The 19,774-nt window shown below is 35.8% G+C and overlaps 1 protein-coding gene and 2 non-coding genes across 3 annotated transcripts; 2 read left to right on the forward strand and 1 right to left on the reverse strand.

Annotated features, from left to right (window-relative positions):
• The first annotated feature begins 8,105 nt into the window (after window positions 1-8,105).
• Window positions 8,106-8,178, forward strand: TRNAA-AGC (transfer RNA alanine (anticodon AGC)). The gene has a single exon. It is a non-coding gene; the product is annotated as a tRNA-Ala (tRNA).
• Window positions 8,179-8,959: 781 nt separating this feature from the next.
• Window positions 8,960-9,032, forward strand: TRNAA-AGC (transfer RNA alanine (anticodon AGC)). Its single transcript has one exon. It is a non-coding gene; the product is annotated as a tRNA-Ala (tRNA).
• A 391-nt stretch (window positions 9,033-9,423) lies between these two features.
• On the reverse strand, window positions 9,424-10,248 carry LOC114359923 (dual specificity protein phosphatase MPK-4). The gene has a single exon (XM_028314472.1). The coding sequence runs from the start codon at window positions 10,166-10,168 to the stop codon at window positions 9,458-9,460; it is 711 nt and encodes a 236-aa protein (XP_028170273.1). The 5' UTR covers window positions 10,169-10,248; the 3' UTR covers window positions 9,424-9,457.
• Window positions 10,249-19,774: the final 9,526 nt, after the last annotated feature.

The raw sequence follows: 19,774 nt of genomic DNA on the forward strand, positions 1-19,774 counted from the left end.
AAATAGACCCATTTTATTGATACCGATTCGCTGGCAACGGGTTCAGAAATAATAACGTCTATTTTAGAGTCTGTTGTGACGTAACGCAGTGGAATTCACACCACAGTCGCAGTTATTTTGGGTTGACGATATGGATTTTAAGACCTAGTACGTACCTATAACGATTGTTTTCGTGGTTCATAGTTAATTCTTCGTCATTTCAGCTACAGGGCGTCCACTGCTGAACATAGGCCTCCCCCAATGGTTTCTCTTGACCGGTTAGTAGCGGTGACTTTGGCATTCCGTGGTCCCGATCTGGTGGTTTCCTTGATAGACTGCTCAACTGCTGCAGTTGTAAGTATTATTTTTCTGGTGGAACTAAATCCGTTTGAAAGTGGTTCTGTCTGTTACCTACTCGAGTTTAAATCACTGAACCGATTTAGATGGGTATAGAGATAGTTTGCAATTTTGGGACAAAATCTGGTCAAAGTTATGATTTGTGTTCACTCTATTCTTGCTAGACTAATGCGGAAAAAGTAAACAATTTACGTGCTACCTTAAACTTAAGTTTATGCTAGTTAGTTTAAATACGAATAAAAAATCTCAAGAATTATGCTAAGTAGTATATTGTAAACTTTAACAAAATACCTAACTAAAATAGGTTCAGCAAACAATTGTATTTTTGTACGATTTTCGTATTTCATTAACAAGTTTTTCAGTCAATTTCAGTAATCCATCTTGAATAATGATGGGTTTTGGGTTAATTGCTTGAAAAGTTTCTTAAAAACCTTTGTTTAACCTCAGCTATTATCACACGATAGAAGTAGGTATCACTATGATATTAAAATAAAACGTTTCCTACATTTAATAAGAGCGATCGAAATAAATTTGTTGTGACGCTGTCTCGTGACTATTATGTGAAAACGAGATTAGTATTGCGCAATGTTTTGTAAACTTATATTTGATACAATCAAGTCTTAGATAAAGGAGTTGCCAGTTCGATTCCCGCTTAGAACAATCTCTTGTGTCATTAGTCCAAACAAAACAAGTACGTTTTAGATTTTAGAGCCAATAAAAGTCAGCCTTCTATTTTTTTCTACTAGTACACTACATCCCTAAACTTTTTACAAAACTAGNTTAAATAATAAATTGAAACCATTCAAACAGATCGACCATGCTTCCCGTTCAACTACCCTCCACGGAATCCAAGTAGTTTCTACTAAAATATAAATATTGTGCAAAATGTAGCAATGAAAGGACCGGACGGAAGTCACGTGGTCAGACCGTGCGCCATGACCAGTACTCAAACCGGAAACGGATGTTACCCTCATTATTTTCAGTCGATCGATCGTGGGTTCGATGATTTTTTATGGAAGGTTATTAAAATTGTATGTAGAATATTTTCTACATAAAAAGTAGGGTTTTCGTTACAAATACACACACAAGAGGATAAATACTGGTCGGTAACGATTTTAATTTTGTTGATTAATTCTACCTTAACTTTATGTGAATGAAATAATTCAATGTTTTGAAATCAAGTGGTTACAAAATCCGCTAAAAGTAATTTAGGTACATAAATAGTGAAAAAGAGCTAATAAATAGTGAAAAAGAGCTAAAAAAGGCAGAATTATTATGGCCAAAGCATAATCCCTTTAGAGAATTGGCCGCGCGCTGAACAAACAATAGAAAATAACTGAGTGTAGAGAGACAGCGTACTTGAACACCTGGCTGGGACCACGAAGAATGTAATGTGATTCGACGATGTCAACAAAGTGCTGGTGACTCAAAGAGGAAAAAGAAGTACCTGCGTACCTAAGGTAAGTAATAATTTTTATCTTCACTATGCGCTGTGTTCCATTTTGAAGTTCTACCTTCTAATCGAAAAGACCGCAAAATTCCAGTAAATTGATAGTTAGTTCTGTTAAATGCAGCTGTGCATGCGTCCTTAGATTGCATACATTAATTATTATGTATAGTAAGTATTCATATTTTCTTCGACATAGGTACCTATGACACAGAAGACAGAAGACACACTCTGTGTGTTTATCATGATTTCTCACGATCATTATCATGGGCCAGTTCAGACGTAGGGTAATGCCTCTAAGGAGCGCCATAGAACTCCATGTCTTTCTGTATCTCTCTTAATTTGTATACAAACCTCTACATGCAGTACCGAACAAACAAATCTCCAACTTTTTTAAATAGACCCATTTTATTGATACCGATTCGCTGGCAACGGGTTCAGAAATAATAACGTCTATTTTAGCATCTGTTGTGACGTAACGCAGTGGAATTCACACCACAGTCGCAGTTATTTTGGGTTGACGATATGGATTTTAAGACCTAGTACGTACCTATAACGATTTGTTTTCGTGGTTCAGAGTTAATTTTTAATCATTTCAGCTACAGGGCGACCACTGCTGAATAGGCGTCCCCCTATGATTTCTATTGACCGGTTGATAGCGGTGACTTCATCGTCATCATTTCAGCCATAGGACGTCCACTACTACATAGGCCTACCCAATGATTTCCACCATGGCCGGTTGGTGTAATTAATTTTCTTTGGCCGACTACTTTTTATTTGGTCTAAAAAAATTTATAAATTCTTGTCCGGTCTCCTTTGCGATTTGTTTTTGATGTTTCAAAGTTCCAATGATAAACATCAGTAAATTGTAAGCTGCTCTACCTACTTACATAATATTAGACATGCACTCCACATTGTTACAAATGTACGGTTCTATCATATAATGCAAAGGACACGCTTTTGAAAAATACCTTGTGCCACCTGACTCGACGCAAGAAAAAAGAGTAAATTAGAAAAACAAAGTTTCGTATTAAGTTTTTCAGTTAATTTCAGTAACATAATTGACATCAACTAAATTTAATCTTTAAATACATAGATGATCATTTTTGGGTTAATGGCTCAAAATTTCAGCCATTTGTTTAATCTCAGCTATTATCACACGATAGAAGTAGCAGTAGGTATTACTGGGATATTAAAATAAAACGTTTCCTACATCGAAATAAATTTGTTGTGACGCTGTCTCGTGACTATTATGTGAAAACGAGATTAGTATTGCGCAATGTTTTGTAAACTTATATTTGATACAATCAAGTCTTAGATAAAGGAGTTGCCAGTTCGATTCCCGCTTAGAACAATCTCTTGTGTCATTAGTCCAAACAAAACAAGTACGTTTTAGATTTTAGAGCCAATAAAAGTCAGCCTTCTATTTCTTTCTACTAGTACACTACATCCCTAAACTTTTTACAAAACTAGAAACAATATTTTTGCGTTTTTCTTTTTTAATTAATTTTTCTTATACTGTACGTATTGCGCAAGACAAAACAGGTGCACGTGCACCCAGGAATAAAAATACTTTATTGCAGTTTTGTAATAGCATTTTAATTTTATTACAATACTAGCTGTTCCTACCACATCGTTTGCCTTTCAGTCAAACTTTGAACTGCGTGGAAATTTCAGTATGTAAGATATTGTCTCAAATTGTAACTTGATTATTTACCATCCAGCAGCAATTAGATAAAATTGCCGGGAGAACAGATGATCTCACGAAGTTACTATAAGACGTTGGATAAAAAACGTGAGATAATGCTTAGTGTAGCATTCAAAATTCAATTTCTTTTTCAAATCCAGTAGATGACTGAAATTAATGATGATGATTTATCAGCTAGTGCTATACTGTTTAAATGCACAGCACTGATATAATACAACATCTTAGATCAAGATTATTTTATTTTGTTAATTAATTTGACATTGACAATGTATCGACCTACTTCTGAAAAGCTCTGAAAATACTGCCCCGACCTTCAGGTGAGCTGAAGGTGTGAATGTGTTTGTTCATACAGACGGACGAATTATTTTTACACATTTCCACATTCTTCACGGGTCGGCTGACTTCAGGAGATGTTTCATTTGAATTTGTAGATAGCGAACATACTTTAGACTTAGCTTTATCGAATTTAAAGAGTTTTGTGCGAATGTTATTCAATTTTATTTTGGGTTTAGATTTATTATCTACCTACTGATTTGTTATACTATTGTGTATGTCTTAAACCTGTAGGAGTATAGTTGAAAGAGATTTGAAAATAACAAAGCACTGCGTCAAACGATGTGGTATCGTCGGACGAGACTTTAGTTGAAATGTTTGGTTGAATATAAATATTTTCATCATCATTAGTGATTAGTTTTCGATGCGTAGTAAGCAAGACCTCTCTAAAAGTTTCAGCGAGCGGCTAATAGAGGATTTGGCTTACATTCCACACCCCTTAAAGGTTGGAAAGACATGACTTTGCATTTTTGTCCCATAAGTGCCTTATAAGTATTCACGAGAAGAGTCAAGCAACCCAAGGTGTTGAATATTGTTTAAAATGTCGATGAATACTACAATTTAACAAGTGGAATTACAAAATATCAATAAACGGTCTTAGTAACAAACAAAACTAAGTAAATACATTTTTCTCATGACCCATTGAAACAGAACCGACAAAAATCTGCGTAAAATTTAGTCTAGATCGGATCTGAGATATCCAAGAAAACAAGTGTTGGCATCACTGTTGTACGGAATTAGCGTCTGAGTAACGGCGCCCGCGCATCGCAAATTGGGATTATCTGCCCATCTGTCATAGGAACGAAACGCGCGGTTCAAATGTTGAATTTAAGTTTGGTGGTAACCCAGCGTGGGAAGGCCACCTGTCTGATGGACGGACGATCTGTTTTGTGAGGATTTAAACTACCTACTTATAGTTAAAAAGCGATTTTACATTGTGTGTCTCATCTGACGGCCGAATCTATTACTTCTGAGTCAAGAGTACTGAGTCTGAGCATCTCTACGACTAATGATCCATATTTGAATCTTGTAATACACTGACCTATCGAGTAGGGTAAGTATTAGTGGCACAAGGAATTCGGTCGGATTTATACATCAATAAAATCATTTTGGCCAATCGGACGTCCTGTACAGTGGACGTCTGATGGATTCATTGGTAGAGCCCTATGTATATTGTAAACATACTAATGATTACCAGATTGACCGTTTGGTATCCGATTTAAGCTGGATGCCGGTCAGCATCCATATACATACTAAAATCTATGTTTTGCCGACCGGATTATACATACTAAAATCTATGTTTTGCCGACCGGATTTTACATACTTAAATCTATGATTTGTTTTGGTTGCTAAGTCAGGAACTAGGTACTTACTGGCCCGAATTGAAAAATTGTTTTTATGTTGAATAGCCCATTGTATCGAGGAAGGCTTTATTTAGGCTATCTATACTTATAATAAATCTGTAGATTAATTATGTACATGAAATATATTTTCAAAATTACTATCAGGGAGTGATTAGTAATCGATACTGATGCCAAAAATGCAATCAGTAAAATTTTTGTCTGTCTGTCTGTCTGTATGTTCCTTATAGAAGCAAAAACTACTAGACGGATTTTAACGAAACTTGGTACAATTATTCTTCATACTCCTGGGCAGGTTATAGTATACTTAGGAGTATCCCACGGGAACGGGAATTAACGGGAAAATCCTTTTGTATGAAAAATCTAAACCGATTAAATTAGACGCTTGATATTTGGCATGCAGGTTACCTTAAGTAAACGTCCAGCAGTGGACGTCATTTGGCTGAAACGAACGAAACTTAAAGCTTAGTTACAACAGGATATTGCAAAATTCCCACGGAAACGGGAGTTAGCGGGAAAAAACATTTGTATGGAAAAATCTAAACCGCGTAAGATAGATGAAGGGGGTACGTAAAACGGGATCCACGCGTACGAAGTCGCGGGCTGCCGCTAGTACCTAATAACATTACCTTACAGCCAATAGGGGCGAAGCGGTAAAGAAAAAGGTTACGAAAACGGGAAATATTATTCAAAGAAAGTATTTTTACGTTGAAGTAGCGGGAACAGCTAGTAGGAAAATAAATACAGAATGAATATTTTTTTATAATAATTTAGATCTTATTTACACCATAACTACAACTTCAAAGCCTTCTTGTTACATCTTTAATTTTCAAAAAGCAAAGCTATTAACTAAACACCTCGTGAGCTATCAGCGCTGTAGTCGGGAATCGAACACCTGCCCGCTTAACCTCTGTTTAAATATAGACAGACGAAAATACGCAGCCAATTAATACCTAACAACATAGAAATGCTGGTTGTCCGGGAATTATTGCGGTTTTGAAAGTGATGAGATAATTTAATTAGGTAGTTTGTAAGTAGGCACCATTTTTACTTAGAGACTGATGAAGTTAGTTAAAAATCAAATTAAAAAAATCCTTTTAAAGTCTTTTTCTTTGATATAAAAAAATTGTTAAAATTGTATCTGCAATGGTCAAATAAATAACTAAACTCATTCTTTGACATAATAAAATTTTAAAATTGTAGATAATTCAAATGTTTAACAATGTTTTTGGGGGTAGGTAGTAATCAAACACTTGATGGTAGATTTAGAAGTCTGACTAAGATTACCTATTGGAATTACTGGAAAAGTACCTACGAGCTAAAATTGTAATCAGGTAAAATACTATTTTTTTCTGAATTTAACACTTTAGAGACATATCGAAACTAAGGTCAAAATCCACTAAACTGGAGACTAAGGCTGAGTTGCACCACCTAACTTTGACCGTAACTATAACGTTAACCGGTGGATTTTGTATGGAGTTTGACAGATTTTTGACGTTTGTCAAAGTTAAAGTAATGGTGCAACTCTCAGCCTAAGTGCGTATCTTTAGACAAAATCATGAGCTTATAACATAGCTACAATTAAAAACATAGCCTCCTTGGGTGGTCGAGTAAAGATTTATTCAGGTCGGATATTTATCGGACATTATTCGCATTGTACACTTGGCACTGCGATTCCGAACATTGTTTTTAAAGTTTATCTTTTTAAATTTGTAAACAAGTTGTTTTGTCTTTTAAATAAACGTTTTTAAGATTTTAGATAACAGTAAGGCTGAGTTGCACCACTTAACTTTACTATAGGGATAACCGGTGTTTTTTGTACGGAGTTTGGCAGATTTTTGACGTTTGTTAAATTAAGATGGTGCAATCCAGCCTAAGGCTGAGTTGCACCACCTAACTTTGACCGTGACTATGACGATAACCGGTGTTTCTTGTATGGAGTTTAACATATTTTTGACGTATGTCAATGTTAAAGTAAGACGGTGCAACCCAACCTAAGAGTACCTATAGCTAATAGGTACGTAGATTTGTAAAAAGGTACATATCTGTATAATTATGCGGTCACTGAACAATTTGTGATCCTATAATGAAATCATTCACATGATGAACACCTAGAAGCGGGCATTGCAGGACCGGTCGCTAAGGAAATTCTTGGGGGAGGCCTTTTTCCAGCAATGGACGTCATTTGTCTGAAACGGACGAAAGAGCGTACGATATTAATATCGTTGAACGATACCTCAACGACTTCTTTTCTGAATCCCCATTAAACGTTTGCATCACGGTATAACACGATCGTATCAATTAATCATGCACTTCCACTCCCGCGCATGCCAAATTGCCAAGAAAGTGACGTCGCCATTTTGTGATTAACGTTATATGAAGAACATTTTCTCGATGTTGTTTTTCTCGATACATTTTTATCGATATAAAAGCAAATTGTTAACAGCACGAGTGATTTAACTTTGAATTTTATTTTTTAATGGTTCAAAGATTGTGGTAACTGTGGCGCTTTAATTTTTATTTGAATTTTGAAGCAGTATTGCCACTTAGTAGTATTGCCAGTAGCGTGGGCAGGCCTCCCACTAGGTGGACCGACGATCTGGTGAAGGTCGCGGGAAGTACCTGGATGCAAGCGGCGCAGGACCGGTCTTTGTGGAAATCCTTGGGGGAGGCCTTTGTCCAGCAGTGGACGTCTTTCGGCTGAAACGACGACGACGACGACGATTGCCACTTACCAAGAGCGTAATCGGGTAGTCAACAGTGTAATTTTTATAAATAATTAAAATAATAATAAGACAAAAGTAAAGTTTGAGTTTGCGATCAAGTAACATAAAAAAATAATTTATGTAAAAAAATTTTGAACTGGTTTCTACTATCTACGACAGTTATTATAATACTTAATTTTACACTAATCACTATCGGGGGCGTAGCTCAGATGGTAGAGCGCTCGCTTAGCATGCGAGAGGTACCGGGATCGATACCCGGCGCCTCCAATCTTTTTGTACTGTTTTGTAATTTTTCAAACATAAATACCGCAAATTATGGACGTTCCCTAAAAAATAATTGCGTTTAATAAGTATGCCAACAACATTTATTTCAATTACAGTTTGTATGCAGCCTATTTTTTTCCACCTGGGCCGTCGTGACCCGCGCTATCCAAATCCAATGGACTACGCAAGTATATTTATGAAATGAATCTAGCCTTGTGTCTATTTCATCAAATAATTAGGTAAATGGAAATTATTCTGTGTAATCTATGTACTTTAGATAAAATATTTTTTTTTTTTATTTTGAACCACCAATTTTATCCAACTATTTTCAAGATTTTACCGCTTGAAGAAGATCTGAAAAGAAAAACTGAAATGAAACAACAAAAATATTTACAGACTTTTACTCTTTTTTTAACTTTTCGTTAGTGTGACACNGTATGGTGATGTCAGAAAATTGATATCTTCATTTTAATTATTTTAATTTTCATACAAATCGGATTTTATAACACTTATTTTGTATGAAAATTTAAAAAAATAAAATGATGATATCAAATTTCTGACTTCACTATACCATTTATATGCCTATGTTAACATGGGCTAGTGTCGGCTCATATACCCATTTACCTAACACCCTGTATATAGATTAAAGTAATAAAAAGACAAAAGTAAAGTTTGAGTTTGCGATCAAGTAGGTAACATAAAAAAATAATTTATGTAAAAAAATTTTGAACTGGTTTAATCAATGACAGTCATTATAATGCTTAATTTTACAATAGTCAGTACCGGGGGCGTAGCTCAGATGGTAGAGCGCTCGCTTAGCATGCGAGAGGTACCGGGATCGATACCCGGCGCCTCCAATCTTTTTGTACAATTTTGGAATTTTTTAAACACAAATACCGCAAATTATGAACGTTTCCTAAAATAATTGCGTGCTTTTACAACATTTATTTCAATTACAGTTTGTATGCAGCATATTATTTTATTACACCCGGGCCGCGCCGTCGTTTCTTAAATGAATCTAGCCTTGTGTCTATTTCATCAAATAATAATAATAGGTAAAATGGAAATTATTGTGTAATCTCTACTGTAGGTACAATCATTTTTTTTTTATTTTGAATCATCACTTTTATCCAATTATTTTCAAGTATTTTACCGCTTGAAGAAGATCTGAAAAGAAAAACTGAAATGAAACAACAAAAAATTTTACAGACTTTTACTCTTTTTTTAACTTTTCGATAGTGTGACACAATAATGCACTTGATCTGTTTATCTTGACGTAAATTTAACCAACCAGGACAACTATTGGGACTAGGACCCCAACCAAAACGGCTGCTAAGGATGCAATCTTGTATTTGTGTTTCCTCGCATTGACGTTCATGTACGCTTCGAATCTTTGGAAGCCTTTGACGTCATAGTTCAATCGCTGGTACTCCTTCAACTGACTGACGAATCCAGGGTTCGGGTTTATGAAGCGTCTCCGTTGTCTGACGTAGAAGTATGCTTGCTCGAACGTCAGGCTGTATTTTTCCATGAGATACGCGATAACAATCGTGGCGGACCGGGAGACCCCGAAGTGACAATGCACGAGGACGTTCCCTTTCTGCAGCCCTTCATCGATGAAGGCGTTGGCCATTGGGAAGTAGGACATGAGATTGGTCGAAGGAGTGTCGTCGGCCCGAATGAAGAGCGTACTGATGTTTGTATTAGCGAAAGTTGACTTCGGAAGCCGATGCGCCTCAACGGTGAGCACATGGGTGATGTTAAGGTGTCGTAGGACGCTCTGGTCGGCTGCTGCCCTTGCATTGCTGAGGTAGAGACCTGGGACGATCTGGCTGTAGCAGGACTGAGTGCAGAGGTCGACTTTATGGTACAAAGCCTTCCTAGACCAGTTCTTGAGGCCTGTGAATGCGATTACTGGGTTCGGAATGCTCAGGAAGGCGACAATGAACGCGCTTTTCACCATCACCATAAATAAACCTCTGACACTTATCATTATAATACTTTGCGGGTGCCTCACATTTTTATTTGTATTTTCTTTGCACTTGCTTGTAAATTTTGATGTGACGTTTATGATGGCTCTTTGACAGTTGTTTTGTTCTTCGCTCGTCTTTGATGAAGGTTGGAATGAATGAGGTCGGTTACTCTTTTCTTTTAGTTTATTTTGAGAGATTGTTTACTATTTAATTCAAGAGTGAGTTTCGATTGTTTTCTGTGTTTATTAATCAAGTGTTTTTCGTAGCTTTAAAGTTTCAATAATGCTGAATTATCTTTGAATTAAAATATTGTTCGTTCATTTCAGCCAAAAGATATCCACTGCTGGTCTCCCCCAAGAATTTTCACTAGAATTACAAATGCAGTGCTATTTATACTCGTAACTTTTTTCTCCTAAAAATCATCCCTTTTCGCCATAATCTAAACTAAGCTGTTTCTAGGAGATTGATTATGGCAGCTAAATTCTTTGATTTGATAGACACTCAGGTATCATGATAATTCGTTTAAAATAGCACTATGATTCATTACACAAAAATAGTGTCGCAAACGAGATTCGAACCTGTACTGGCACTGTAGTAGCCTCCTCGAAAATATTTAATGATTGAATGCTTAACGAATTTCTGTCTTATTTTCTCTTTTCCGAATTGCAATGGAAAATGTCCAGACTTACGCCCGTATTCACAAACGATGCTTGTTTAATTGAAGCACAAAATCGAACGCACAGCACACTCTGTGATTGGTTCAGTGTCGCCCTGTGCGTCCTCGCGCACTGTGAGACCTCATAGTAATGTTTGTGAATAGTGTAACAGCCAACACCAACAGCCAAGCCGGCGGGTTGGTGAATGCGACCTACTTAGTATTTAGGTCGACGGCTGGAGGCGACATTGAATCTGCGTACGCGCATATATCTGGCTGTAGGGCTGGCAAGGTGATGAATACCTTGGGTGAGAGTAGAAAAATGTATAATAGTTATACATAGATCGTAGAAACAATACAGTTGCTATGTAAAGCTACTACTTAGCAAAACGTCTTATTCTTATCTTCATTAACCTTTCTTCGATGGTGCATCCTACAATATTTATTACCCATGTTATTGTTTATGGAAAATTTATTCCTTTTAGTTTGACTATGACTGTGACCTTACTTACAGTCACTGGATTCAATTCAAAAGTGCTAACTATTCAACTCAAAATATTTTGTGTAAAAAAATACTTTAAAAGCCGCCATTTACTTACACTTGATTTGGTTCACTGCAAAACTTTACATTAATTTACGAAGAAAACAGAATTACTTCACTGTATTAAACGCGATTTAATTGATTATAAACCACATTTTATGGAGTAGATATGCCAAGAGCCAAGAACGAAAGTGTAATACGTAAATATAGTCTAAAATGCGAGTAAAGTCCAGAGTAGGTACATATTTAACTAAATACCTACCCTCTAAACACCAACCGCTATTATTACAGTTATTTCAGCCCTGAAGTCGTGTAATAAGCATATGAATTTTATGTCACAATGTGAATTGCTATACTTAAATCATATGGAGTTATGTTCGTCATAAAATAGTCACATCGCACAGACAGACAATTATGATACTGAGAGATGTATGGTATGTGTATCAATATGACAGTGAGTTATGGTGTTAAACAAAATATACTACAGAACCTCCACTGCTGGACATAAATTAGGTCTCCCCCAATGACTTCCACTTTGGCCGATCTACTTACTTCATCATCGACATCATTTCAGTCATAGGACGTCCACTGCTGAACATAGGCCTCCCCCAATGATTTCCACAATGGCCGGTTGGTGGCGGCCTGCATCCATCGCCTTCCCGGCACCTTTATGAGGTCGTCGGTCCACCTTGTGGGTGGACGTCCTACGCTGCGCTTTCTGGGACGTGGCCTCCACTCCAGAACCTTGCTGCCCCATCGGCCGTCAGTTCTGCGTACTATTGCACTGCCCATTGCCACTTCAGCTTGCTAATCCGGTATTTACTTAGTTATAACATGTAAAACGATTTCTGTAACTTATTGCAACTTTTTATGTTATTATTACCACATTTATTACGAATTCCTAACACACTGAAACTATTATTCATCATTTGACATAATTATCTGCCTAGCATTCTCCTAGATGTCTAATAACGGCCATCAAATATAAAGAACTTTTTGAACATTTCATTCATCTAGGTAACTACGTACTTAATCTAGAACCACATGTCATCAGTACACGTTAAATGCTTTCTAAAGTTATAAAGCTTTGCGTTTGTTGCCAAGACACTCCATCAGGCTCAGTACACAATGCTAACCGCACAATAAAATTATCCGTCCACCGGGCAAATTATCATTTGTAACAGGTTTAACTTGGCCAAAGTATCAATCATAATATTTTCGTGTCGCCTTAACGTTATGAGTAGTTAGCAAGTGTCGTCGTCGTCGTCGTTTCAGCCAAATGACGTCCACTGCTGGACAAGTCTCCCCCAAGGTTTTACACAATGAACGGTCCTGCGCTGCCCGCCTCCAGGCTCTTCTCGCGACCTTTACCAGATCGTCGGTCCACCTAGTAGGAGACCTACCCACGCTACGTCTTCCAGCACGTGGTCGCCACTCGAGAACTTTCCTGCCCCAACGGCCATCGTCTCTACGAGCTTTGTGCCCCGCCCACTGCCACTTGATTTTAGCAATTCTGCGAGCTATGTCGGTTACTTTGGTTCACCTGCGGGGGTTCCGCAGGTGAACCTGATGATGAAATATATGATCATTTTTGATTCGATCACGCCCATAGCCATAGAATCTGGACTAACAGGACTATTATCACCTCTCTTTCCCACCGCTGCAACTACTGTATAGCCAGGATCTACAGCTTGACCGCCAATAAAAACCCAACCAGCGAAGGTCAAGTGTGTCCCGGGGGAAAGTTAAACTGTCATTGGACCCGCAACGATAATTTCGTTGAAGAAGAACATAGAAGGAGTTCGAAGTTAAGGTTCCTCCAGTGCAAAACGGTGCTGACAGGAGACAAACCTAAGAAAGATCTAAAGCCTAGGAAGTCCAATTAGTTTTTTAATTAACAGTAAAATATATTTTCAGTGGCAAGAAACATACTAATATTCAAATTAATTTGACGATATGTCGCAGTCAGATTGTATAATCCGTCGTTTTACATTACAGCTAGGCATTTCGCATTACAGCTCTGTTTTGTAATACGGCGGCTTAACGTTTAGCCGGATTGAATACGGCTGAATGAAAATCCGCCGGAATGTATTCGGTGCCAAACGTTCTTCAATACGGCTAGCCGTAATGTAAAACAGCGTGTCATTATCCGCCGCTTTGACAGTTTTTAGTTCCTATTTTAAATACCGTGGCGCTGCCGGACAAAGTGGCTATGTATTCTGGTGTTCGGCGGAATCCTACACAATATTAATAATGTAAAAATATGAAATCATGGCCTTGGCTGGTGAAGATAATTTTATCTTAAAGAAAAATAACCCAGAAAAAATGACTAAGACTTTATTGTTTTGAGTTACCTGTCCCCTGTGATCATTTTTAATATCTAAAAAAGACTAAAGCCAATTATCTAATTAATTCTTAAAATGTTTAGAAAAGTTTAATTGTTATGAGTTACTTTTTTTAGATGGCTATCCCTTGTGATTTATAAATAAGTAAAAAAAAATACTGAAGCCACAAATACTTGGGTATACAGTAACGAAGATAATAATTCTTAAAATCTGTCTTATTTAAATTTATTTTCATTATACATTGTTTTATTTTGTAAGTATGGTCACCCTACAATCTAAGTAGTAGTACGATGCGGCTATACGTGGGCCGCCGTATTGAAGAACGTATCGCAATGACAATCCGCCTAAACGTTGAACCGCCGTATTACAAAACAGAGCTGTAATGTAAAATGCCTAGTGGTAATGTAAAACGGCGGATTATACAATCCGACTGCGACAGATACATTACGTGAAGTCAAAGCTGCTCTATCTTACAAAATGTGCAGTAAAGTCACGTTTTGTCAGCATAAAAAATACGTCAATTGATTGATCCCAAAAATGAGAGTTCTCAATCAACAAACCACTTTTAGGTAGATTAAAGATAAATTTAAGCTACAGATAAAAGTAGAGCTGGTATCCCTTGGCTGAGTACACTGTATAATACTACCCACACTGAGAAATGCAGTAATTTACTATGTCTGATTCAAGGGTAGCTGTACAATTTATCGAATCTTTATAGTGATAGTTGGCAATCTTATCTTTCGTATCGTAGGGCAGTGAACCAAGAGTATGTTGGTTTTGAAAACTGTTGAAAGTAATACCACAGTAATACCTACCAATAAATTGAAATATACTTTAATTACTTACCTATGTATTCCTAGGGAAGTAATTAACTTTAAAAAAATTAAGAATCGGACAAAGCCCATTTGTAGGAAATAAAACAAGACATTTTTGAAAGGAAAACTTTTATTTATTAAAATCAAAGTGCAAAATGATCTTGGCTGAGTGAGATGGCTGCTACTTCTTTTCAATAGATTTCCTGTCATGGCAGCCTATATCCATTGTCAATGTGGTCTAGGGTTTCTTGAGCAACATCTAAAGGTGATAATTATGTCAATCTAATAGAGTTATCTAGAGCTTTCCATAGATTCCAAATAAACAATACTTGATTGCCTAGCTGCATGGATCTCAATTTTCTGAGGAACCTCTCACTCTATATCATGGGAGAGGAATTAGTGTACTTTTCATGATGCTTTGTATGAGATTCTATAAGATTCGTTATTAGGTATTCCTTTACTGATTTACCTAAAAGTTTCGTCTCTAAATTTTTCAAAACAGAAAACTTGGCAAGCGATTATAAACCGTACTTATTCTCATATATCCGCTTCGGCCGTCTTAATCGCTGGTCAAACTCAAGTTTAACCGGTCGGCCATCACTGCAAACTAGACCGCAGTTTAAAATAGTCCGAAACGGGCCCATGTCTGCTGCGACTGCAGTTTGTGAACACCGCTCCTCCGCTTGGCCGCGTCTTTACTTAACTTCCAGATTTATATTTTAATTTTATACCGAGTATAAGTGTTGTACACAATGAGTATTTTCGGCTCCGTTCGCGAGTAGGGTCCGTTCTGTTCAGTAGGCGCTGGGATCGCGTCGCGCGAGTCGGCCAGTGCGCTAGTGTGCTTAAGTGACCAAAAGTGTAAGTGATTAGTGCTTATTAATCGATTAATGCTTGTGCGGTGACGTGAAGTGGGGCTTCGGGCTAACATACTAACGCATGCGTGGGTGGAAATTTGATAAGGCGTCGAGTTCGGGCGAGTTACCGATTTTGTATGTGTGGAGGCGGGCGGGCAGACTATTTTAGTACTGGGCGGGTATTTTGGCGGTGTGGTTGCGCGGGCGCCGCGCACGTTACTCCGCAGGAATCGTGGATGGATGACGTCTCGTGCGTGGAAAAGTTCACGAGATTTGCATGAGCTTAATCCCAGTATTATATTGTGTTACAGCATAAAATTATGTCTTTACGGCCATTTTTGTAATGTAAAAAGTAAAATTACAAACATGACTGACATGTCTGTAAAAATAGATTTAATTAGGCCTTGATTGCTAACATAAAAATTAAAAAAATCGACCGACAGTTCCTAAAAATTAAAATGTAATTTTACAGATTTTTTGAGTAATTTACTGTCTGTACTGATATCTCATTAAAACGACTTTAATAGGCCATAAAATTCCTACAAAATTCAACTATAACATAGATCTAACTATAAATCTTTTATCACTAACACACGAATTGTTACAAATTATTATAAATCTGTCATTTGCAATCGAAAAACAAAGATATAAAATGTCAGAAACATTGTCGCCGCTGGCAAGGCTGGGACATTATTGTTATGATCTTGACACAATAACAATAAGAAAGTAAATAATAATAACGTCTAGTAGGTACTGAATCATTGTAACATGTAATAATGAGAAGATCATTACACACTATGTAACACTCCCAGTTGTTACAATATCTGTTACATTTGATTTATTAATGACATTTTGATTCTAATTTATTAATGTGATTTAATACCTAATTATTTATGCGTTTTGGTTACCAAGAGACTATTTTTTTTTGTTTATACTAGCTAAAACATGGCCATTTTCATATTAATAATAATAAATAGTTTACAGATAATATCTCATAATGATAAATATTAAGATAATATCTCATAATGATAATGATAAGTTGTTGCCTTGGTTGGAACAACAATATAAGAAGCGTTTGAATAACATTCATGGGCCTATATTCCTATATTATATTATATTATAAGCATTAAAAATGAAACAAATTTTATACTTAGTTAACAATGTACTTATTACTTCACTGAAAAGTAAAAAAAAAACAATACTCAAAGAAAGAACTCCTGTAAAATACTTAAAACAAATTGTTATAGAACTTCCGCCAGGCATTTGTGACTCAGATAAAATTTTTTTAAAGATTAAATTAAATAAGTATAATTAAAATAAGATAAAGTAAAATTACAATGACACGAATTGAGCAAGTTGTTATTTTATTTTATTTGTTTAAAAATGTTATGTGAAAGTTTAGAAAAATTAAACTGATAGGCTGGGTTGCACCATCTTACTTTACCTTTAACAAACGTCAAAAATCTTTCAAACTCCAAAACCAAAACAAAAGCACTGGTTATTGTATAGTTACGGTTAAAGTAAGGTCGTAAGATGGTGCATCTCAGCCTAAGTTTGAACGCCAATTTTGATAGAAACATTTTTTGGATGAGATAAAGGAATCCAATAGCATTATTATCTTTCTCATACACAGGTATTTGTTATTTCTGAGGTTGCAATTCATCTGATATGTATGGATTAACAGTAACACACAACATTTCTCTAGATTCTAGAAGAACTTTGTCTGGGACTAAACCCCTGGTGTTAGATACCAAAAAGTATACAAAACTAAACCTAATTTTTGAAATTGACTGAGAATCATCTAAGGCTGACTCATTTTGCTTTAACGACAAACGTCAAAATTCTGTCAAACTCCATACAAAAAGCACCGGGTAACATTATAGTTCCGGTTAAAGTTAGGTGGTGCAACTCAGCCTAAATCAATATAGGCAATCTTTAATCTAAAGGCCAAAAGTATTGATTGAAAGGGTGGGTCCGTTTCACCTCGACGTTGATCGATGACCGGGCCGAGCATCGAACCCGGGGCCGTGCCAAAATGCCGGTCAGTCACGTGGTGTGAATACTTTGATCGCAATCAAATTAATTAAGGAAAAGAATAAAATCACATTGCAAAGATAACTATTGCAAAACAAGATAACTGAAAAAGATTACTGAGCTTATAAATAACTTGAAAAAATCGAACTGCTTAAGGCGGGAAATAGATTTTTTCAAGTTATAATTATAATTTTTAAATTACTTTGAGATGCAACTCCATTTTATAAATGTCCATTGTAATAAATGTATCTTTCTTTCAACTCTTAATGCTAAAAAATTTAATTACTGAACTTTTCTACAAATTTTCTCAATCATCAGACGATAGGTACTCGTCTTGACATCCCATTGAAATCCAATATGTACGTAAGGTTAATAAAAAGACAAATAAATTAACCATGTAGATCGTCAGTTTCATAAAGAACAAAACCATTCGTTTACTCAACTAATATTGAAAATATTAAATTGCATAAAGTTTAATTAACAAAGTTGAGTTTATTACTGGGTTATTCAGGAACCCAAAACCAAATGTACATGCAAGAGGAATAGGTTAATGTTGCGCTAAAAATTATGTCTTACCAATGAGAAACACTAATAAAATAGGTATTATATTCTGGAAGTTTATGCCTTCGATAACTCCTTCCAGTAAAATTCATTCATACAGATAATTACCAATAAATATTCATCTTTATTATGTGTTTACACAAGATTAACTTTAATTGCTGGACCTACATAAAATAACTCCTCATCTAATAATATTTTGGGGCTATCTAATTTTGCTATCTTTTACCGTTGTTATGTGTTTTCATTTTGAGAAAGAAGACTGTAAGATATTGAATACTGGCTTTCCGCCCGCGGCTTCGCCCGCGTGGAATTTTGTCTGTTACAGAAAAACTTTATCCGGGACTCAAACTATCTCTATGCCAAATTTCATCAAAATCGGTTTACTGGTTTAGGCGTGAAAGCAAGACGACAGACAGAGTTACTATCGCATTTATAATATTAGTATAGATTAGTCAAGAGTTGAATTTGAAGAAGAAAAGTCTAGGACTTTTTAGTTAATCCTCACCTTGAAATGAAACAATTTGCGAGACAGAACAATTTGTTCTTGATACAGCCCGCAACAAATTAAGAACAATTATCAGAGACTGGTAGATTGCCAGCTAAGACAACAACTATTATGAAATTCAGCAATTAAATACTAAGAAGTGATTTTGACACATCAGTGCAACTGTGCAACTCATTAAAAAATAAAGAAAGTTTTTTTTTGATGTCACATACTGATAAAGTTAGAATGTCATCCAAATAAACGACTTTCATATAACTATACCTGAAATGGATTTGTTTGTGGCTTTAAGAAATACTCGTGTGTAGTACCACAATAACAACGTGAATACATGAATTAGTACATACAAATAATATTTATCTTTGTTTCAATACTAAATCTGAAAATAAAATAATAGATATTTGAAGGTAAGCTTTACGTGTATCTATTATTTTGAAAAATAATATAATGACACTATTTTTTTTCTTTATAATAATATAAAACAACAATTTATATCTGTTTTCCAACTGAGGCGTTAATTTTAGCGATAGTGATAGTCAGGTAATTTTAGCTAAACAATATAAAGATGATCATTAGTAATACACAACACTTAACATAATTGGCAAACAAACAAGAAGTATGATAAATAAAATAAATGGATTAATTAATATTAATACTTGAAAATAAATCTNTTTTTGATGGGTCTTATTTTCTTGATAGGTTTCTTAGATAGGTATTACTTTTGTCTACAACATCAGATAGCGTCCAATATACAACTTATATTTATAATGGTAAATAATGTTACTTATATTCGAGTAAATAAACATAAAAATAATGTAAATGGGTCAAGATAGTGAGGAGTAATCTTATTTACTATACGTTAGTGCTTGAAAGTAAACCTAATTCTAAAAGTAATTCTGGTACCCATAGTACAAGCTTTGCTTAGTTTGGGGCTAGCGGCGCAGGGTAAAAGATGGCCAAGGATGTTTATTTATTTATTTGATTAGTTAATAAAAAATAATTTTACATTTATATTGGGTTTCTTTTGGGTTAACCATGCAATTTTCTGCGCCGAAAACCAAACTGACAAACTAATGGCAAGTAACCTTCAAACTGTGAAACAAAAATAACCTGTGGCTGAACCTACCGACTATTCATAGATGAAATCATAGCAACAGAAGGCCTTAGCATAAATATTTTTCACACAAGATTATCACCTGTCCCTCTCGCACTCAAGCGAAACCACAACACTGTCTCTTTCCACATGGCCAAAAGCCAACAGTCGACACTTCAGTTACGAAATATGAAATCTAATAATGAAGAACGTTATTAATAAA

This window comes from Ostrinia furnacalis, unplaced genomic scaffold, assembly GCF_004193835.3.
Source record: "Ostrinia furnacalis isolate ACB-3 unplaced genomic scaffold, ASM419383v2 OfSCF4694, whole genome shotgun sequence".
NCBI classification, from domain to species: domain Eukaryota; kingdom Metazoa; phylum Arthropoda; class Insecta; order Lepidoptera; family Crambidae; genus Ostrinia; species Ostrinia furnacalis.

Excerpts from the sequence above, each read along its gene's own strand:
- LOC114359923 (XM_028314472.1), bottom strand. The coding sequence starts at position 10,168 with ATGATAAGTGTCAGAGGTTTATTTATGGTGATGGTGAAAAGCGCGTTC.